The 22807-nt window shown below is 35.5% G+C and overlaps 2 protein-coding genes across 5 annotated transcripts; one reads left to right on the top strand and one right to left on the bottom strand.

The window, feature by feature from the left end:
* Positions 1 to 61: 61 nt before the first annotated feature.
* Positions 62 to 1731, bottom strand: LOC148695824 (uncharacterized). The gene is made up of 2 exons (XM_088697816.1): positions 193 to 1731; positions 62 to 138 (listed from the first exon to the last, which is right to left on the bottom strand). Exon 1 carries the CDS (start codon positions 1652 to 1654, stop codon positions 308 to 310), a length of 1347 nt encoding a protein of 448 aa, XP_088553942.1. The 5' UTR covers positions 1655 to 1731; the 3' UTR covers positions 62 to 138; positions 193 to 307.
* Positions 1732 to 7464: 5733 nt separating this feature from the next.
* Positions 7465 to 22639, top strand: LOC148695823 (uncharacterized). 4 transcript variants are annotated; one of them, XR_015963998.1, is made up of 4 exons: positions 7465 to 7515; positions 15379 to 15469; positions 21040 to 22508; positions 22563 to 22639. XR_015963998.1 is itself a non-coding variant. In XM_088696455.1 (2 exons), exons 1-2 carry the CDS (start codon positions 15423 to 15425, stop codon positions 22391 to 22393), a joined length of 1401 nt encoding a protein of 466 aa, XP_088552581.1. In that variant the 5' UTR covers positions 14906 to 15422; the 3' UTR covers positions 22394 to 22639. The 4 variants fall into 4 exon arrangements, 1 of the variants encoding a protein (XP_088552581.1); XR_015963997.1 differs by having other exon boundaries at positions 7469 to 7515; positions 15363 to 15469; XR_015963996.1 differs by lacking the exon at positions 7465 to 7515 and having other exon boundaries at positions 14906 to 15469.
* Positions 22640 to 22807: the final 168 nt, after the last annotated feature.

Raw genomic sequence — 22807 nt, 5'->3', positions numbered from 1 at the left:
ACGATGATACTTTTACAAAAGGTGAATGAATAGTGAAGATGCTTTGATTCTTTTACAAAAGTTAAAAGAATAGTGACCTTTTTGTTTTTCACTATTGTGAATAGTGACATTTTTGTTTTCACTATTGTGAATAGTGACCTTTTTGTTATTGTGAATAGTGACATTTTTGTTTTCACTATTGTGAATAGTGACCTTTTTGTTTTTCACTATTTGAAGAATAATGCTTCGGTTTTTACGGAAGATATGAAAGCAGCTACTGCTGATGATGTTGCTGGGCTGACATAATCACATGGGCAAATATTGCTTTTCAGATATCAAATGGGTCCTGGGCATCTTGAAAATCTGCTTGATCAGCCCATTTGGCGGGAAGCTGAGACGAGGCATCAGAATTATCTGAATCTGAGTCTGAACCTTTTTTCTTTTGCAGCAATGCTGCTTCCGCCATTAGCAGATGAGCCATATCCAGCAGTTGGGTAGTTTTTTCTTTCTTTGAACTGGAGGACTTGGCTGACTTGGAAATTCCTTTGAGGGAGGAAGATGGACTAATGTCTGATAAGGACTGAACTGGTTCCTGAGCTTTTGGTAATTCAGGAAATTGCTGATGAACTGGCAAAGCTTGTGAGGACGAAGATGAAACTTTGATTGGCAGTGCCTGAAAAGATGCCTGGGGAAATTCCACTTTTACAAGATCAATAATTTTTTGGTGGTTGAATTTATCCCACCATTTTACCCATCTGGTTCTGTAAATACCACTGGTGTCCATTTCAAAGTTCCATTTGAGAATCCATGGGATCTTGTACTTGGCCATGAGCAGTGAAAAAATAGTAACTCTGTTGTCGAAACGACTTCTGTCAAAACTGGGCTGGAAGTTGTTTGTGAGAACATGACGAAGGTCATCTGGAATGATGGAAGAGCTTGGGCCATGGGAAGCCCACCAATCTGGAAACCATGCAGGAAACCGCAATCTGAAATTCTTATCAAAAGTTATGAACCATGAATGACTAAAGTCTTCTGTCTGGTGGAGAAAAATGTTGGTCCATGCTTGGATATAATCATAGTAATTGTAATGATTGTTTGGGATGAGAACATGCTGAGTATGAAGGGGTTTTGTGTGAAAAAGGGGAATTCCCCATTCGAGTTCGGTAAGGAATTTTCCAATATGGAGTGAATGATACAATATTTTGTTTTGGTGAGTGGTACTGTAAATTGGCTTAATAGCAATGCTTTCTGTTTCTGAAAGGATAGCCTGGTAATATTTTAGGCTTTTATAGGATTCAGTTGGTAAGAAATGAAAATTTGGTGGAAGGAGTAATTTGGCAATGCGCTCTGGGGGTTGGTTTTTGTTAATATGAAGAGGAATGTTAAAAAGCTTTTCAGAATGAGGGTTCTGGACATATGGTGATGTTTTAGCATAGCTAGGTGTTTTTGGTTGTGAGGGAGCTGGAGAACGAACTGATGAGTAAGGATCATAAGGGGTGGCTAAGGCCGTTTGGTAATTTGGTCGGATATTTCCTACTGTTGATCCTAAGGGAGTAAATCTGTTTGTAATGGCGAGGGCCGATGAAGAGTCGGGAATAGACTCTTGTTTTACTGGTGCTGGGGTTTGGGTAAGGGTGGCTGGGAGCCTTCGTTGCTGAGTAGGATTAGTACCCATTCTTCCCCTGCAAAAATTCTCTGGTTAGAAAATCTGGGATGCAATTCTGGCTGCCTTTAATGTATTCAATATCAAAATCAAAAATACTTAATATGGCTTGCCAGCGTGCAAAAATTTGTTTTGATGCAATATTTTGAACATCTTTTTGTAAAACATGTTTTGCAGATTTGCAATCAACACGAACTAAAAATTTTTGATTTAATAAATCATCTTGGAATTTGCTAATACATAATACAATAGATAAAATCTCTTTTTTAATAGTACTATAATTAGCTTGAGCAGAATTCCAAACTCCTGAATGGAAACGAACAATTTGTTCAGGAGCTTCGGAAGAAATTTTTTGTTTAAGGATACCTCCATAACCGATTTCAGATGCGTCGGTTTCGACTATTTTGAGAGAGCCGGGAGTTGGAATGCCAAGGCAAGGCAAAGTCTTGACATGATTTTTGATCTGTTTGACAATGGAAGTATGATTTTGTGACCATGATGGAGGATTTTCCTTGAGACGATCAAACAAGGGCTTACATTGTTGACGCAGATGAGGATAAAATTCTGAAACATAATTGAGAGATCCAAGGAATCTTTGAAGCTGGGTTTTATCAAGAATTTGATCTGGAAATTTATCAGCAAACTGGATGACTCGATCTATTGGTTGAATGGTAGACCTGTAAATATGGTAACCTAAAAATCTAACTCTGGTTTGAAATAACTTAATCTTAGATGCCGAAACAACTAACCCATTGGACCTAATGATCCTAACAAATGCATGCAAATGCTTCCAATGCTCTTCTATTGATTTTGAGAAAATTAATACATCATCAATATAAACAATCGAAAAATGGCTGTATTGATTAAAAATTTCATTCATGATATTTTGAAATTCACTTGGTGCATTTTTCAAGCCGAAAGGCATTACATTCCACTCATAATGTCCGAAAGGAGTTACAAAAGCAGTTTTGTATTTATCAGATTCATGAATTTGAATTTGCCAAAAGCCTGATTTCATATCAAATTTAGAAAAAACAGTTGCCTGAGAAAGTCTCTTTATCAAGTCTCTTTTGTTAGGAATTGGATATCGGATCCATTCTAAAACATCATTCAATGGTTTGTAGTTGATAACCAGTCGTGGAGCACCGCGTTCTAATTCTGCGTTTTTCTGGACATAAAAAGCAGGGCATGACCATGGAGATTTGCTTTTACGGATAATTCCTTTTTCTAAAAGTTGATTAATTTCAGTTTTACAAAACTCTAAAACTTCTTGATTCATTTGAATTGGTCGTGCTTTTGTGGGGATTTTTGACTCAATAAAATCTTTAATATAAGGTAGTTTAACAATATGTTGTTTTCTGTGCCAAAAAGCATTTGGAAGATCGGAACAAATTTCTTTAGTAAGCTTATCAGAAAACTGGCAAATAGAATCTAATAAAGATTTGTTTGTTAATTGTTCTTCAATTCTTTTGTGAAGAATTTCTTCCTGTAAAAAAGCAATTTGTTGGGATTTTGCAGTAATCTGGTTGAGAGTTTTTGAAACATTATCTTTTTGAAGTTGTTTTAACTTTTTAAGATCTGTTTCCATGCAAAATTCAAAAGTAATTTTTTGGCCAAAAACCTTGGTAGAAATACAGTTGTGATGAACTTTGAAAGGATAAATTAATGCAATGAAAGGGAGTCCCAAAATAACTGGATCAGAAATATTTTTGATTAAAACAAATGGAGTTTTAAAACAAATATTTTGTTGACAAACATGGGCTTTGGGAATTTCATATTTTAATTTCATCGGGGATTGATTTGCAGCGCTAAGTGTTTCCGTAGACTTGTGAAAATATTTAGTAGGTATTAATCCTTCTTGAATGCAATTTAAATCTGCACCTGAATCAATTAAAGCGATGGTTTCTAAATGAAAATCTCCGATTACTATCGTAACTTTAGAATACCATTTTCGAATTCTTATTTTGTCTAAAAGACTTAAAACAAGTTCTTTTGAAGAAGAAGATTTAGTCGAGTGAGCGTCGGAATCGGAATTTGAGGAAGAACCATTTTGTTCTTGGACGAGTTCTTGCGTACGTACTCTACTGAGTTGTGAACGAATGTCGGTATTTTCGGATTTTAAAAACTTAATTTCCGATTTGATTTGATTAACTTCTTTTTGCAAATCTTTGAGGGTGATCTCCTTTTTGGATTTATTAAAACGTTCCAAAGTGGTACTGAGAGAAATCTTTTGAGAAGAAATTTGACTAGTGCCAGGTTCATGAGAAGAAATCAAATTTTTGAGTTTTTTCAAATAAAAAGATTTTAAATCAGGATCATCGACTTTACTAATTAATTCTATTAAAAACTCTTCTTGTTCTTCTTGCTTATTAAGCACTGAAATTTTGTTACAACAAGTGTCCGTGCACCCAAACTTAATGTTTGGCGAGGAGACGTCGCTAGAACTGCTAGAATCGGAGACGGAAAAATCGGGATTTTTGTCAGATTGACTAGAGTCGGTATTTCTAATTTCTAAAGCCTGGATAAGTTGAACCTTCTCTTCTTCAGAGATTTTTAGTTGGTTAATAACCTTTTTAACCTTGCATTCATTTGCATAATGACCAAATTTACCACACTTATAACACTTTCCCTTTTTATTTTGAAAATCCTTTTTAGACTTTCTAAAAGGTTTTTTGTTTGAAGATGGTTTTTCATAAAATTTATTTGTCTGAAAAGGTTTGTTGGAAGATCTTTTGTTTTTATAAAATCTGGATTGATGTTTAGAAAACTTGCTGGTTTGTTGGGCTTTTTTCTTTTTACTCGAAGGAGCGATTGGAGGTAAACCGTATTGTTCACAAAATGTTCCAAGTTCGTATTTAGCAATAGATTTATCTTTATGAACTTGTTTTGAAATCTTCATGTCGATACACATTTTCAATCCTTCCTTTTGAATAACATTAACTATGTTACCATAAGTAAGGGTATGATAAGGTATGACACCTTCTTCATTTACTAAAACATTTCGAATTTTGTGAGCAAAAAGATTGGGTAAACCATTGATAAATTTTTCTTTCCAAAAAGGTTGATTACTATCTTCCCGAAGCATAACTCTGGATATGAAAACATCTTTATACCATCTGAAATCACTTAAGGTTGGACACCTTAAATTACTCAGTTGGTCGTGAATACGCGTAGTAACGTTGCTGGGTGTTCCTATAAAGTGTTCTATAATCGTATAAAGTAAAGTATTTACTCCGTCGGGTATTCCCTGTCCTATCGTTTCGTCAAAAATGGGAAATCCTTCCTCATCTTTTTTGACCGCAAAGCGTATTTCATCTCTGGACTGAGAAGTTAAGTGCTTCTCCCACCAAGAATGAAGCATTCCAGTGAAACCAGTGACGAGAAGATCAACGATTTGTGTTTGTGTAAAATTGTGATTTGAAATGTAGCTATTAGCAACCATGGACATGTGTTGAAGTTTGTTCAAAAGTTCTTGTTCGGATAAGCCATCTATGTTCCACTCATAAAGTTTGTCGGCTGAAACCGAAAATTGATTTTGAATATTTCGTTCTTCAAATTGAAGGTCAGGAGGAGTTGGCCTGGGATACCAGTTTTTTGTGAGAGAAGTAGGGTTGACCGGATGAGTACGAATACGTTTTAAATCAAAAGTTGGTTGAAGATCAATGTTTTGAAAAATATTTTCAATATTTTGGATAGCAGAACTAGTTTCCGTGTCCTGAGAAGAATCAGAAGTATTTTCTTCTTCGACAGAAACATCATTGTTTTGCAAAACATTAACAACTTTCTCTTTTTTGAGCTCAGTGAGCATATGATCAATTTTTTGTAAAGTAGTCATGGATTTTAAAGCAATGGAACTTGAAGCAGTATCAGTAAAATTTACTAAAGGTTTTTCTTTTGGAGAAGAAATTGGTTGAGACAATTTGTCGATTTTGGTTTCGATTTTGTCTAACTGTTTTCCAATAGTATGAAGACTTTGGTTTGTAAAATTGTTCTGTTCAATGACAGGTTTAAAACCAGAATCTTCTTTTGGAATTTTGAAAGGGGTTGCGGGGATGTTGGTATTACCAGTGGAAATCAAAATAGTTTCTTTGGGAGGATGACTGGAGGAAATCAAAGTTTTGTCTTCCTTAACCCAATTTTCTTTGGTAACAACCGTAACTTTATTTTTTGTTTCAAAATGTTTTTCAATAAAATCAAAGAAAGATATTTCAAATTGGTATTGTTCTACAAAAGCTTTCCATTCGGCATATATGGCTAGCTTTTCTTCATCACAATACTTTTTTCTAAAAATATTTCTTCTGGGGATGTTTTCCTCAGAAGCGATGTCAGCTTTAAGCTTCCTCCATCGGATTTTATGTGGTTTATTCAAAACAAGTAATTGGTGATTCACCGATGTTGTTTCAAAATCAGAAGGAGTTGGAGAAAGTGGGTTCTTCTTGGTTTGGAGGATGATAAACAGGATGTGCAACTTGTGAAGAAGTGTCGACAGACTTTAATTTGAGTAAATCATTGACTAGATCTTGTTGTGCAGCTTCCTGCTCTTTTAACTTTTTGTTTACTAAAGATTTGATCAAATCTTGATCTCGACCCAGTCTATCGGTTGACGTGGATCCAGAAAAAGACTGTCTGCTAGGAGTAAAAGATTTGTGTGACAAAACTGATTCACAAGATTTTCTTGCTGGACGATCAAAATTGATTTTAACTGTGCCATCAAAATATTGTTCAATGTTGTCAAGATTAACGAGGCTGTTTTGGACGGAAACCGGCTTACTTTCATTAATTAAACACCAATCTGAGGGGAGACTGATGTCTGACCACCTAATGGTTCTTGGTACTCTAATGTTTGCGCTTTCTTGGGTTGTTTGGATTAAAAGAGTGTGGTCGCGAGGACTTTTGTTCAAAGCTTGAAAATTCATGTTTGTGCCAGTGACTTTGTAATAAACTCTAAAAATAAGTGCCAAAGGTTGTGTTCCTTCCAGGACTTGGTACCCGGAGGTTTTGATATTAAGAGTAAGAGCTTTTAAAACATGTGGGTCTGAAAGACTTATTGTGAGATCTGGAAAACAATCAAAATGGATAGGTCCGTTATAAAGACTTGATTCAATCATTCCAAGAATACTATCGTTAAAATCAGTAAATCGGGCGTCACGAAGACATAAAAGAATAGACGTATTAAGACCTTTTCGTGTTAAAGGTTTAACAGCGATTTGAACTAAACCAATGTGAAGATAGTTATGACCGTTTTTGCGATGCGCTTTGATTTGTTCTGGAGAAAATAATTGACAAGTCTCATGTTCTTTGCTAAGAGCATAAGCCTTCTCAACTGTTTTGACGTGATGTTCGGATTTAAAAGAGGTCAAAGACCATTTTTTCTTGTAAATATTTTGGGTTGAAACTTTTGGAATGTTCCAGTCGGAAAAATCAATACTTTCGTCTGTTTGAAAATCCAATTTTTGTTCTTCATTGACAATGTCAGGTATAGTTCCTAAGGTGGATCTAGAGCTAGTGCTGGCCATTGAACTAGATCTAAATAATCTACTCATGAAATGCACAAAACAAGTATACTATATGCAAAACTTAAAAGATTCACCTTCCTTGTATGTCTAGACTCTTCCCCCGCTCATGCGCTCCGCTCATGCCTCTCCTGGGACTTATTGTTTGGACCACGTCTTACTGTTTGGCTGGAAGAAAGAAGAACTGAGGACCGACGATTAAGAAATGCAGATAAGATACAAGTATGTGAATAGCAATGAACAGATTAGATAGATGCTAATGCAATTACCAACCACTTGGCTCTGATACCAAACAATAAGTCCCAGGAGAGGCATGAGCGGAGCGCATGAGCGGGGGAAGAGTCTAGACATACGAGGAAGGTGAATCTTTTAAGTTTTGCATATAGTATACTTGTTTTGTGCATTTCATGAGTAGATTATTTAGATCTAGTTCAATGGCCAGCACTAGCTCTAGATCCACCTTAGGAACTATACCTGACATTGTCAATGAAGAACAAAAATTGGATTTTCAAACAGACGAAAGTATTGATTTTTCCGACTGGAACATTCCAAAAGTTTCAACCCAAAATATTTACAAGAAAAAATGGTCTTTGACCTCTTTTAAATCCGAACATCACGTCAAAACAGTTGAGAAGGCTTATGCTCTTAGCAAAGAACATGAGACTTGTCAATTATTTTCTCCAGAACAAATCAAAGCGCATCGCAAAAACGGTCATAACTATCTTCACATTGGTTTAGTTCAAATCGCTGTTAAACCTTTAACACGAAAAGGTCTTAATACGTCTATTCTTTTATGTCTTCGTGACGCCCGATTTACTGATTTTAACGATAGTATTCTTGGAATGATTGAATCAAGTCTTTATAACGGACCTATCCATTTTGATTGTTTTCCAGATCTCACAATAAGTCTTTCAGACCCACATGTTTTAAAAGCTCTTACTCTTAATATCAAAACCTCCGGGTACCAAGTCCTGGAAGGAACACAACCTTTGGCACTTATTTTTAGAGTTTATTACAAAGTCACTGGCACAAACATGAATTTTCAAGCTTTGAACAAAAGTCCTCGCGACCACACTCTTTTAATCCAAACAACCCAAGAAAGCGCAAACATTAGAGTACCAAGAACCATTAGGTGGTCAGACATCAGTCTCCCCTCAGATTGGTGTTTAATTAATGAAAGTAAGCCGGTTTCCGTCCAAAACAGCCTCGTTAATCTTGACAACATTGAACAATATTTTGATGGCACAGTTAAAATCAATTTTGATCGTCCAGCAAGAAAATCTTGTGAATCAGTTTTGTCACACAAATCTTTTACTCCTAGCAGACAGTCTTTTTCTGGATCCACGTCAACCGATAGACTGGGTCGAGATCAAGATTTGATCAAATCTTTAGTAAACAAAAAGTTAAAAGAGCAGGAAGCTGCACAACAAGATCTAGTCAATGATTTACTCAAATTAAAGTCTGTCGACACTTCTTCACAAGTTGCACATCCTGTTTATCATCCTCCAAACCAAGAAGAACCCACTTCTCCAACTCCTTCTGATTTTGAAACAACATCGGTGAATCACCAATTACTTGTTTTGAATAAACCACATAAAATCCGATGGAGGAAGCTTAAAGCTGACATCGCTTCTGAGGAAAACATCCCCAGAAGAAATATTTTTAGAAAAAAGTATTGTGATGAAGAAAAGCTAGCCATATATGCCGAATGGAAAGCTTTTGTAGAACAATACCAATTTGAAATATCTTTCTTTGATTTTATTGAAAAACATTTTGAAACAAAAAATAAAGTTACGGTTGTTACCAAAGAAAATTGGGTTAAGGAAGACAAAACTTTGATTTCCTCCAGTCATCCTCCCAAAGAAACTATTTTGATTTCCACTGGTAATACCAACATCCCCGCAACCCCTTTCAAAATTCCAAAAGAAGATTCTGGTTTTAAACCTGTCATTGAACAGAACAATTTTACAAACCAAAGTCTTCATACTATTGGAAAACAGTTAGACAAAATCGAAACCAAAATCGACAAATTGTCTCAACCAATTTCTTCTCCAAAAGAAAAACCTTTAGTAAATTTTACTGATACTGCTTCAAGTTCCACTGCTTTAAAATCCATGACTACTTTACAAAAAATTGATCATATGCTCACTGAGCTCAAAAAAGAGAAAGTTGTTAATGTTTTGCAAAACAATGATGTTTCTGTCGAAGAAGAAAATACTTCTGATTCTTCTCAGGACACGGAAACTAGTTCTGCTATCCAAAATATTGAAAATATTTTTCAAAACATTGATCTTCAACCAACTTTTGATTTAAAACGTATTCGTACTCATCCGGTCAACCCTACTTCTCTCACAAAAAACTGGTATCCCAGGCCAACTCCTCCTGACCTTCAATTTGAAGAACGAAATATTCAAAATCAATTTTCGGTTTCAGCCGACAAACTTTATGAGTGGAACATAGATGGCTTATCCGAACAAGAACTTTTGAACAAACTTCAACACATGTCCATGGTTGCTAATAGCTACATTTCAAATCACAATTTTACACAAACACAAATCGTTGATCTTCTCGTCACTGGTTTCACTGGAATGCTTCATTCTTGGTGGGAGAAGCACTTAACTTCTCAGTCCAGAGATGAAATACGCTTTGCGGTCAAAAAAGATGAGGAAGGATTTCCCATTTTTGACGAAACGATAGGACAGGGAATACCCGACGGAGTAAATACTTTACTTTATACGATTATAGAACACTTTATAGGAACACCCAGCAACGTTACTACGCGTATTCACGACCAACTGAGTAATTTAAGGTGTCCAACCTTAAGTGATTTCAGATGGTATAAAGATGTTTTCATATCCAGAGTTATGCTTCGGGAAGATAGTAATCAACCTTTTTGGAAAGAAAAATTTATCAATGGTTTACCCAATCTTTTTGCTCACAAAATTCGAAATGTTTTAGTAAATGAAGAAGGTGTCATACCTTATCATACCCTTACTTATGGTAACATAGTTAATGTTATTCAAAAGGAAGGATTGAAAATGTGTATCGACATGAAGATTTCAAAACAAGTTCATAAAGATAAATCTATTGCTAAATACGAACTTGGAACATTTTGTGAACAATACGGTTTACCTCCAATCGCTCCTTCGAGTAAAAAGAAAAAAGCCCAACAAACCAGCAAGTTTTCTAAACATCAATCCAGATTTTATAAAAACAAAAGATCTTCCAACAAACCTTTTCAGACAAATAAATTTTATGAAAAACCATCTTCAAACAAAAAACCTTTTAGAAAGTCTAAAAAGGATTTTCAAAATAAAAAGGGAAAGTGTTATAAGTGTGGTAAATTTGGTCATTATGCAAATGAATGCAAGGTTAAAAAGGTTATTAACCAACTAAAAATCTCTGAAGAAGAGAAGGTTCAACTTATCCAGGCTTTAGAAATTAGAAATACCGACTCTAGTCAATCTGACAAAAATCCCGATTTTTCCGTCTCCGATTCTAGCAGTTCTAGCGACGTCTCCTCGCCAAACATTAAGTTTGGGTGCACGGACACTTGTTGTAACAAAATTTCAGTGCTTAATAAGCAAGAAGAACAAGAAGAGTTTTTAATAGAATTAATTAGTAAAGTCGATGATCCTGATTTAAAATCTTTTTATTTGAAAAAACTCAAAAATTTGATTTCTTCTCATGAACCTGGCACTAGTCAAATTTCTTCTCAAAAGATTTCTCTCAGTACCACTTTGGAACGTTTTAATAAATCCAAAAAGGAGATCACCCTCAAAGATTTGCAAAAAGAAGTTAATCAAATCAAATCGGAAATTAAGTTTTTAAAATCCGAAAATACCGACATTCGTTCACAACTCAGTAGAGTACGTACGCAAGAACTCGTCCAAGAACAAAATGGTTCTTCCTCAAATTCCGATTCCGACGCTCACTCGACTAAATCTTCTTCTTCAAAAGAACTTGTTTTAAGTCTTTTAGACAAAATAAGAATTCGAAAATGGTATTCTAAAGTTACGATAGTAATCGGAGATTTTCATTTAGAAACCATCGCTTTAATTGATTCAGGTGCAGATTTAAATTGCATTCAAGAAGGATTAATACCTACTAAATATTTTCACAAGTCTACGGAAACACTTAGCGCTGCAAATCAATCCCCGATGAAATTAAAATATGAAATTCCCAAAGCCCATGTTTGTCAACAAAATATTTGTTTTAAAACTCCATTTGTTTTAATCAAAAATATTTCTGATCCAGTTATTTTGGGACTCCCTTTCATTGCATTAATTTATCCTTTCAAAGTTCATCACAACTGTATTTCTACCAAGGTTTTTGGCCAAAAAATTACTTTTGAATTTTGCATGGAAACAGATCTTAAAAAGTTAAAACAACTTCAAAAAGATAATGTTTCAAAAACTCTCAACCAGATTACTGCAAAATCCCAACAAATTGCTTTTTTACAGGAAGAAATTCTTCACAAAAGAATTGAAGAACAATTAACAAACAAATCTTTATTAGATTCTATTTGCCAGTTTTCTGATAAGCTTACTAAAGAAATTTGTTCCGATCTTCCAAATGCTTTTTGGCACAGAAAACAACATATTGTTAAACTACCTTATATTAAAGATTTTATTGAGTCAAAAATCCCCACAAAAGCACGACCAATTCAAATGAATCAAGAAGTTTTAGAGTTTTGTAAAACTGAAATTAATCAACTTTTAGAAAAAGGAATTATCCGTAAAAGCAAATCTCCATGGTCATGCCCTGCTTTTTATGTCCAGAAAAACGCAGAATTAGAACGCGGTGCTCCACGACTGGTTATCAACTACAAACCATTGAATGATGTTTTAGAATGGATCCGATATCCAATTCCTAACAAAAGAGACTTGATAAAGAGACTTTCTCAGGCAACTGTTTTTTCTAAATTTGATATGAAATCAGGCTTTTGGCAAATTCAAATTCATGAATCTGATAAATACAAAACTGCTTTTGTAACTCCTTTCGGACATTATGAGTGGAATGTAATGCCTTTCGGCTTGAAAAATGCACCAAGTGAATTTCAAAATATCATGAATGAAATTTTTAATCAATACAGCCATTTTTCGATTGTTTATATTGATGATGTATTAATTTTCTCAAAATCAATAGAAGAGCATTGGAAGCATTTGCATGCATTTGTTAGGATCATTAGGTCCAATGGGTTAGTTGTTTCGGCATCTAAGATTAAGTTATTTCAAACCAGAGTTAGATTTTTAGGTTACCATATTTACAGGTCTACCATTCAACCAATAGATCGAGTCATCCAGTTTGCTGATAAATTTCCAGATCAAATTCTTGATAAAACCCAGCTTCAAAGATTCCTTGGATCTCTCAATTATGTTTCAGAATTTTATCCTCATCTGCGTCAACAATGTAAGCCCTTGTTTGATCGTCTCAAGGAAAATCCTCCATCATGGTCACAAAATCATACTTCCATTGTCAAACAGATCAAAAATCATGTCAAGACTTTGCCTTGCCTTGGCATTCCAACTCCCGGCTCTCTCAAAATAGTCGAAACCGACGCATCTGAAATCGGTTATGGAGGTATCCTTAAACAAAAAATTTCTTCCGAAGCTCCTGAACAAATTGTTCGTTTCCATTCAGGAGTTTGGAATTCTGCTCAAGCTAATTATAGTACTATTAAAAAAGAGATTTTATCTATTGTATTATGTATTAGCAAATTCCAAGATGATTTATTAAATCAAAAATTTTTAGTTCGTGTTGATTGCAAATCTGCAAAACATGTTTTACAAAAAGATGTTCAAAATATTGCATCAAAACAAATTTTTGCACGCTGGCAAGCCATATTAAGTATTTTTGATTTTTGATATTGAATACATTAAAGGCAGCCAGAATTGCATCCCAGATTTTCTAACCAGAGAATTTTTGCAGGGGAAGAATGGGTACTAATCCTACTCAGCAACGAAGGCTCCCAGCCACCCTTACCCAAACCCCAGCACCAGTAAAACAAGAGTCTATTCCCGACTCTTCATCGGCCCTCGCCATTACAAACAGATTTACTCCCTTAGGAATCAACAGTAGGAAATATCCGACCAAATTACCAAACGCCTTAGCCACCCCTTATGATCCTTACTCATCAGTTCGTTCTCCAGCTCCCTCACAACCAAAAACACCTAGCTTATGCTAAAACATCACCATATGTCCAGAACCCTCATTCTGAAAAGCTTTTTAACATTCCTCTTCATATTAACAAAAACCAACCCCCAGAGCGCATTGCCAAATTACTCCTTCCACCAAATTTTCATTTCTTACCAACTGAATCCTATAAAAGCCTAAAATATTACCAGGCTATCCTTTCAGAAACAGAAAGCATTGCTATTAAGCCAATTTACAGTACCACTCACCAAAACAAAATATTGTATCATTCACTCCATATTGGAAAATTCCTTACCGAACTCGAATGGGGAATTCCCCTTTTTCACACAAAACCCCTTCATACTCAGCATGTTCTCATCCCAAACAATCATTACAATTACTATGATTATATCCAAGCATGGACCAACATTTTTCTCCACCAGACAGGAAGACTTTAGTCATTCATGGTTCATAACTTTTGATAAGAATTTCAGATTGCGGTTTCCTGCATGGTTTCCAGATTGGTGGGCTTCCCATGGCCCATGCTCTTCCATCATTCCAGATGACCTTCGTCATGTTCTCACAAACAACTTCCAGCCCAGTTTTGACAGAAGTCGTTTCGACAACAGAGTTACTATTTTTTCACTGCTCATGGCCAAGTACAAGATCCCATGATTCTCAAATGGGAACTTTGAAATGGACACCAGTGGTATTTACAGAACCAGATGGGTAAAATGGTGGGATAAATTCAACCACCAAAAAATTATTGATCTGTAAAAGTGGAATTTCCCCAGGCATCTTTTCAGGCACTGCCAATCAAAGTTTCATCTTCGGTCCTCACAAGCTTTGCCATTCATCAGCAATTTCCTGAATTACCAAAAGCTCAGGAACCAGTTCAGTCCTTATCAGACATTAGTCCATCTTCCTCCCTCAAAGGAATTTCCAAGTCAGCCAAGTCCTCCAGTTCAAAGAAAGAAAAAACTACCCAACTGCTGGATATGGCTCATCTGCTAATGGCGGAAGCAGCATTGCTGCAAAAGAAAAAAGGTTCAGACTCAGATTCAGATAATTCTGATGCCTCGTCTCAGCTTCCCGCCAAATGGGCTGATCAAGCAGATTTTCAAGATGCCCAGGACCCATTTGATATCTGAAAAGCAATATTTGCCCATGTGATTATGTCAGCCCAGCAACATCATCAGCAGTAGCTGCTTTCATATCTTCCGTAAAAACCGAAGCATTATTCTTCAAATAGTGAAAAACAAAAAGGTCACTATTCACAATAGTGAAAACAAAAATGTCACTATTCACAATAACAAAAAGGTCACTATTCACAATAGTGAAAACAAAAATGTCACTATTCACAATAGTGAAAAACAAAAAGGTCACTATTCTTTTAACTTTTGTAAAAGAATCAAAGCATCTTCACTATTCATTCACCTTTTGTAAAAGTATCATCGTGACTCCACAGTAGAGATCCATCAGTCAGACAGCTTTGCCAGCCTTCTCTTCTCGACCAGCGAGATTCCCGGATCAAATTGGCATTCTTCAACCATTCTCCTCCCTCTATAAAAGAGGAACTCATCTTCAGAAGAAGCATATAAGTTTTTAACTTCAAAAGCTCAGTTCAATATTATCTCTCTGAGATTATTCAAACACTTGTAATACAAATATATTATTCAGGATGCCTGCGAGCTCCATCTATTTGTTTACTTGTTTCATCTGCCATTAGGCAATACCTGTTTGTTATCTGCATTGCAGTAAGTTTTCAATAAAACTTATTTTCCAAATATACTTGCATCATTACGTTTAATTCATTATTTTGATATGCTACTCTGTCTTAATATGTTTTATTTCTGCACTTTAAATTATATGGACGGCTATGCCTCCTGCTGCTATTTTATGATTTACTTCCGCACTTTATATTCTATGGCTGGCTTTGCCGCCTGTTGTTAGTTCCGCCCCATTTGGTATCAGAGCCAAGTGGTTGGTAATTGCATTAGCATCTATCTAATCTGTTCATTGCTATTCACATACTTGTATCTTATCTGCATTTCTTAATCGTCGGTCCTCAGTTCTTCTTTCTTCCAGCCAAACAGTAAGACGTGGTCCAAACAATAAGTCCCAGGAGAGGCATGAGCGGAGCGCATGAGCGGGGGAAGAGTCTAGACATACGAGGAAGGTGAATCTTTTAAGTTTTGCATATAGTATACTTGTTTTGTGCATTTCATGAGTAGATTATTTAGATCTAGTTCAATGGCCAGCACTAGCTCTAGATCCACCTTAGGAACTATACCTGACATTGTCAATGAAGAACAAAAATTGGATTTTCAAACAGACGAAAGTATTGATTTTTCCGACTGGAACATTCCAAAAGTTTCAACCCAAAATATTTACAAGAAAAAATGGTCTTTGACCTCTTTTAAATCCGAACATCACGTCAAAACAGTTGAGAAGGCTTATGCTCTTAGCAAAGAACATGAGACTTGTCAATTATTTTCTCCAGAACAAATCAAAGCGCATCGCAAAAACGGTCATAACTATCTTCACATTGGTTTAGTTCAAATCGCTGTTAAACCTTTAACACGAAAAGGTCTTAATACGTCTATTCTTTTATGTCTTCGTGACGCCCGATTTACTGATTTTAACGATAGTATTCTTGGAATGATTGAATCAAGTCTTTATAACGGACCTATCCATTTTGATTGTTTTCCAGATCTCACAATAAGTCTTTCAGACCCACATGTTTTAAAAGCTCTTACTCTTAATATCAAAACCTCCGGGTACCAAGTCCTGGAAGGAACACAACCTTTGGCACTTATTTTTAGAGTTTATTACAAAGTCACTGGCACAAACATGAATTTTCAAGCTTTGAACAAAAGTCCTCGCGACCACACTCTTTTAATCCAAACAACCCAAGAAAGCGCAAACATTAGAGTACCAAGAACCATTAGGTGGTCAGACATCAGTCTCCCCTCAGATTGGTGTTTAATTAATGAAAGTAAGCCGGTTTCCGTCCAAAACAGCCTCGTTAATCTTGACAACATTGAACAATATTTTGATGGCACAGTTAAAATCAATTTTGATCGTCCAGCAAGAAAATCTTGTGAATCAGTTTTGTCACACAAATCTTTTACTCCTAGCAGACAGTCTTTTTCTGGATCCACGTCAACCGATAGACTGGGTCGAGATCAAGATTTGATCAAATCTTTAGTAAACAAAAAGTTAAAAGAGCAGGAAGCTGCACAACAAGATCTAGTCAATGATTTACTCAAATTAAAGTCTGTCGACACTTCTTCACAAGTTGCACATCCTGTTTATCATCCTCCAAACCAAGAAGAACCCACTTCTCCAACTCCTTCTGATTTTGAAACAACATCGGTGAATCACCAATTACTTGTTTTGAATAAACCACATAAAATCCGATGGAGGAAGCTTAAAGCTGACATCGCTTCTGAGGAAAACATCCCCAGAAGAAATATTTTTAGAAAAAAGTATTGTGATGAAGAAAAGCTAGCCATATATGCCGAATGGAAAGCTTTTGTAGAACAATACCAATTTGAAATATCTTTCTTTGATTTTATTGAAAAACATTTTGAAACAAAAAATAAAGTTACGGTTGTTACCAAAGAAAATTGGGTTAAGGAAGACAAAACTTTGATTTCCTCCAGTCATCCTCCCAAAGAAACTATTTTGATTTCCACTGGTAATACCAACATCCCCGCAACCCCTTTCAAAATTCCAAAAGAAGATTCTGGTTTTAAACCTGTCATTGAACAGAACAATTTTACAAACCAAAGTCTTCATACTATTGGAAAACAGTTAGACAAAATCGAAACCAAAATCGACAAATTGTCTCAACCAATTTCTTCTCCAAAAGAAAAACCTTTAGTAAATTTTACTGATACTGCTTCAAGTTCCACTGCTTTAAAATCCATGACTACTTTACAAAAAATTGATCATATGCTCACTGAGCTCAAAAAAGAGAAAGTTGTTAATGTTTTGCAAAACAATGATGTTTCTGTCGAAGAAGAAAATACTTCTGATTCTTCTCAGGACACGGAAACTAGTTCTGCTATCCAAAATATTGAAAATATTTTTCAAAACATTGATCTTCAACCAACTTTTGATTTAAAACGTATTCGTACTCATCCGGTCAACCCTACTTCTCTCACAAAAAACTGGTATCCCAGGCCAACTCCTCCTGACCTTCAATTTGAAGAACGAAATATTCAAAATCAATTTTCGGTTTCAGCCGACAAACTTTATGAGTGGAACATAGATGGCTTATCCGAACAAGAACTTTTGAACAAACTTCAACACATGTCCATGGTTGCTAATAGCTACATTTCAAATCACAATTTTACACAAACACAAATCGTTGATCTTCTCGTCACTGGTTTCACTGGAATGCTTCATTCTTGGTGGGAGAAGCACTTAACTTCTCAGTCCAGAGATGAAATACGCTTTGCGGTCAAAAAAGATGAGGAAGGATTTCCCATTTTTGACGAAACGATAGGACAGGGAATACCCGACGGAGTAAATACTTTACTTTATACGATTATAGAACACTTTATAGGAACACCCAGCAACGTTACTACGCGTATTCACGACCAACTGAGTAATTTAAGGTGTCCAACCTTAAGTGATTTCAGATGGTATAAAGATGTTTTCATATCCAGAGTTATGCTTCGGGAAGATAGTAATCAACCTTTTTGGAAAGAAAAATTTATCAATGGTTTACCCAATCTTTTTGCTCACAAAATTCGAAATGTTTTAGTAAATGAAGAAGGTGTCATACCTTATCATACCCTTACTTATGGTAACATAGTTAATGTTATTCAAAAGGAAGGATTGAAAATGTGTATCGACATGAAGATTTCAAAACAAGTTCATAAAGATAAATCTATTGCTAAATACGAACTTGGAACATTTTGTGAACAATACGGTTTACCTCCAATCGCTCCTTCGAGTAAAAAGAAAAAAGCCCAACAAACCAGCAAGTTTTCTAAACATCAATCCAGATTTTATAAAAACAAAAGATCTTCCAACAAACCTTTTCAGACAAATAAATTTTATGAAAAACCATCTTCAAACAAAAAACCTTTTAGAAAGTCTAAAAAGGATTTTCAAAATAAAAAGGGAAAGTGTTATAAGTGTGGTAAATTTGGTCATTATGCAAATGAATGCAAGGTTAAAAAGGTTATTAACCAACTAAAAATCTCTGAAGAAGAGAAGGTTCAACTTATCCAGGCTTTAGAAATTAGAAATACCGACTCTAGTCAATCTGACAAAAATCCCGATTTTTCCGTCTCCGATTCTAGCAGTTCTAGCGACGTCTCCTCGCCAAACATTAAGTTTGGGTGCACGGACACTTGTTGTAACAAAATTTCAGTGCTTAATAAGCAAGAAGAACAAGAAGAGTTTTTAATAGAATTAATTAGTAAAGTCGATGATCCTGATTTAAAATCTTTTTATTTGAAAAAACTCAAAAATTTGATTTCTTCTCATGAACCTGGCACTAGTCAAATTTCTTCTCAAAAGATTTCTCTCAGTACCACTTTGGAACGTTTTAATAAATCCAAAAAGGAGATCACCCTCAAAGATTTGCAAAAAGAAGTTAATCAAATCAAATCGGAAATTAAGTTTTTAAAATCCGAAAATACCGACATTCGTTCACAACTCAGTAGAGTACGTACGCAAGAACTCGTCCAAGAACAAAATGGTTCTTCCTCAAATTCCGATTCCGACGCTCACTCGACTAAATCTTCTTCTTCAAAAGAACTTGTTTTAAGTCTTTTAGACAAAATAAGAATTCGAAAATGGTATTCTAAAGTTACGATAGTAATCGGAGATTTTCATTTAGAAACCATCGCTTTAATTGATTCAGGTGCAGATTTAAATTGCATTCAAGAAGGATTAATACCTACTAAATATTTTCACAAGTCTACGGAAACACTTAGCGCTGCAAATCAATCCCCGATGAAATTAAAATATGAAATTCCCAAAGCCCATGTTTGTCAACAAAATATTTGTTTTAAAACTCCATTTGTTTTAATCAAAAATATTTCTGATCCAGTTATTTTGGGACTCCCTTTCATTGCATTAATTTATCCTTTCAAAGTTCATCACAACTGTATTTCTACCAAGGTTTTTGGCCAAAAAATTACTTTTGAATTTTGCATGGAAACAGATCTTAAAAAGTTAAAACAACTTCAAAAAGATAATGTTTCAAAAACTCTCAACCAGATTACTGCAAAATCCCAACAAATTGCTTTTTTACAGGAAGAAATTCTTCACAAAAGAATTGAAGAACAATTAACAAACAAATCTTTATTAGATTCTATTTGCCAGTTTTCTGATAAGCTTACTAAAGAAATTTGTTCCGATCTTCCAAATGCTTTTTGGCACAGAAAACAACATATTGTTAAACTACCTTATATTAAAGATTTTATTGAGTCAAAAATCCCCACAAAAGCACGACCAATTCAAATGAATCAAGAAGTTTTAGAGTTTTGTAAAACTGAAATTAATCAACTTTTAGAAAAAGGAATTATCCGTAAAAGCAAATCTCCATGGTCATGCCCTGCTTTTTATGTCCAGAAAAACGCAGAATTAGAACGCGGTGCTCCACGACTGGTTATCAACTACAAACCATTGAATGATGTTTTAGAATGGATCCGATATCCAATTCCTAACAAAAGAGACTTGATAAAGAGACTTTCTCAGGCAACTGTTTTTTCTAAATTTGATATGAAATCAGGCTTTTGGCAAATTCAAATTCATGAATCTGATAAATACAAAACTGCTTTTGTAACTCCTTTCGGACATTATGAGTGGAATGTAATGCCTTTCGGCTTGAAAAATGCACCAAGTGAATTTCAAAATATCATGAATGAAATTTTTAATCAATACAGCCATTTTTCGATTGTTTATATTGATGATGTATTAATTTTCTCAAAATCAATAGAAGAGCATTGGAAGCATTTGCATGCATTTGTTAGGATCATTAGGTCCAATGGGTTAGTTGTTTCGGCATCTAAGATTAAGTTATTTCAAACCAGAGTTAGATTTTTAGGTTACCATATTTACAGGTCTACCATTCAACCAATAGATCGAGTCATCCAGTTTGCTGATAAATTTCCAGATCAAATTCTTGATAAAACCCAGCTTCAAAGATTCCTTGGATCTCTCAATTATGTTTCAGAATTTTATCCTCATCTGCGTCAACAATGTAAGCCCTTGTTTGATCGTCTCAAGGAAAATCCTCCATCATGGTCACAAAATCATACTTCCATTGTCAAACAGATCAAAAATCATGTCAAGACTTTGCCTTGCCTTGGCATTCCAACTCCCGGCTCTCTCAAAATAGTCGAAACCGACGCATCTGAAATCGGTTATGGAGGTATCCTTAAACAAAAAATTTCTTCCGAAGCTCCTGAACAAATTGTTCGTTTCCATTCAGGAGTTTGGAATTCTGCTCAAGCTAATTATAGTACTATTAAAAAAGAGATTTTATCTATTGTATTATGTATTAGCAAATTCCAAGATGATTTATTAAATCAAAAATTTTTAGTTCGTGTTGATTGCAAATCTGCAAAACATGTTTTACAAAAAGATGTTCAAAATATTGCATCAAAACAAATTTTTGCACGCTGGCAAGCCATATTAAGTATTTTTGATTTTGATATTGAATACATTAAAGGCAGCCAGAATTGCATCCCAGATTTTCTAACCAGAGAATTTTTGCAGGGGAAGAATGGGTACTAATCCTACTCAGCAACGAAGGCTCCCAGCCACCCTTACCCAAACCCCAGCACCAGTAAAACAAGAGTCTATTCCCGACTCTTCATCGGCCCTCGCCATTACAAACAGATTTACTCCCTTAGGATCAACAGTAGGAAATATCCGACCAAATTACCAAACGGCCTTAGCCACCCCTTATGATCCTTACTCATCAGTTCGTTCTCCAGCTCCCTCACAACCAAAAACACCTAGCTATGCTAAAACATCACCATATGTCCAGAACCCTCATTCTGAAAAGCTTTTTAACATTCCTCTTCATATTAACAAAAACCAACCCCCGGAGCGCATTGCCAAATTACTCCTTCCACCAAATTTTCATTTCTTACCAACTGAATCCTATAAAAGCCTAAAATATTACCAGGCTATCCTTTCAGAAACAGAAAGCATTGCTATTAAGCCAATTTACAGTACCACTCACCAAAACAAAATATTGTATCATTCACTCCATATTGGAAAATTCCTTACCGAACTCGAATGGGGAATTCCCCTTTTTCACACAAAACCCCTTCATACTCAGCATGTTCTCATCCCAAACAATCATTACAATTACTATGATTATATCCAAGCATGGACCAACATTTTTCTCCACCAGACAGAAGACTTTAGTCATTCATGGTTCATAACTTTTGATAAGAATTTCAGATTGCGGTTTCCTGCATGGTTTCCAGATTGGTGGGCTTCCCATGGCCCAAGCTCTTCCATCATTCCAGATGACCTTCGTCATGTTCTCACAAACAACTTCCAGCCCAGTTTTGACAGAAGTCGTTTCGACAACAGAGTTACTATTTTTTCACTGCTCATGGCCAAGTACAAGATCCCATGGATTCTCAAATGGAACTTTGAAATGGACACCAGTGGTATTTACAGAACCAGATGGGTAAAATGGTGGGATAAATTCAACCACCAAAAAATTATTGATCTTGTAAAAGTGGAATTTCCCCAGGCATCTTTTCAGGCACTGCCAATCAAAGTTTCATCTTCGTCCTCACAAGCTTTGCCAGTTCATCAGCAATTTCCTGAATTACCAAAAGCTCAGGAACCAGTTCAGTCCTTATCAGACATTAGTCCATCTTCCTCCCTCAAAGGAATTTCCAAGTCAGCCAAGTCCTCCAGTTCAAAGAAAGAAAAAACTACCCAACTGCTGGATATGGCTCATCTGCTAATGGCGGAAGCAGCATTGCTGCAAAAGAAAAAAGGTTCAGACTCAGATTCAGATAATTCTGATGCCTCGTCTCAGCTTCCCGCCAAATGGGCTGATCAAGCAGATTTTCAAGATGCCCAGGACCCATTTGATATCTGAAAAGCAATATTTGCCCATGTGATTATGTCAGCCCAGCAACATCATCAGCAGTAGCTGCTTTCATATCTTCCGTAAAAACCGAAGCATTATTCTTCAAATAGTGAAAAACAAAAAGGTCACTATTCACAATAGTGAAAACAAAAATGTCACTATTCACAATAACAAAAAGGTCACTATTCACAATAGTGAAAACAAAAATGTCACTATTCACAATAGTGAAAAACAAAAAGGTCACTATTCTTTTAACTTTTGTAAAAGAATCAAAGCATCTTCACTATTCATTCACCTTTTGTAAAAGTATCATCGTGACTCCACAGTAGAGATCCATCAGTCAGACAGCTTTGCCAGCCTTCTCTTCTCGACCAGCGAGATTCCCGGATCAAATTGGCATTCTTCAACCATTCTCCTCCCTCT

The sequence above is a fragment of the Pyrus communis genome, chromosome 7 (genome assembly GCF_041283825.1).
Source record: "Pyrus communis isolate YQ-2024b chromosome 7, ASM4128382v1, whole genome shotgun sequence".
Lineage (NCBI taxonomy): Eukaryota > Viridiplantae > Streptophyta > Magnoliopsida > Rosales > Rosaceae > Pyrus > Pyrus communis.
The sequence above is the reverse complement of the archived record's forward strand: the minus strand, read 5'-3'. Positions and strand labels throughout refer to the sequence as shown.

Excerpts from the sequence above, each read along its gene's own strand:
- LOC148695824 (XM_088697816.1), bottom strand. The coding sequence starts at position 1,654 with ATGGGTACTAATCCTACTCAGCAACGAAGGCTCCCAGCCACCCTTACC.
- LOC148695823 (XM_088696455.1), top strand. The coding sequence starts at position 15,423 with ATGAGCGGAGCGCATGAGCGGGGGAAGAGTCTAGACATACGAGGAAG. Across the intron at positions 15,470-21,039 it reads AGTCTAGACATACGAGGAAG|GGGAAGAATGGGTACTAATC; the intron begins GTGAATCTTTTA and ends GAATTTTTGCAG.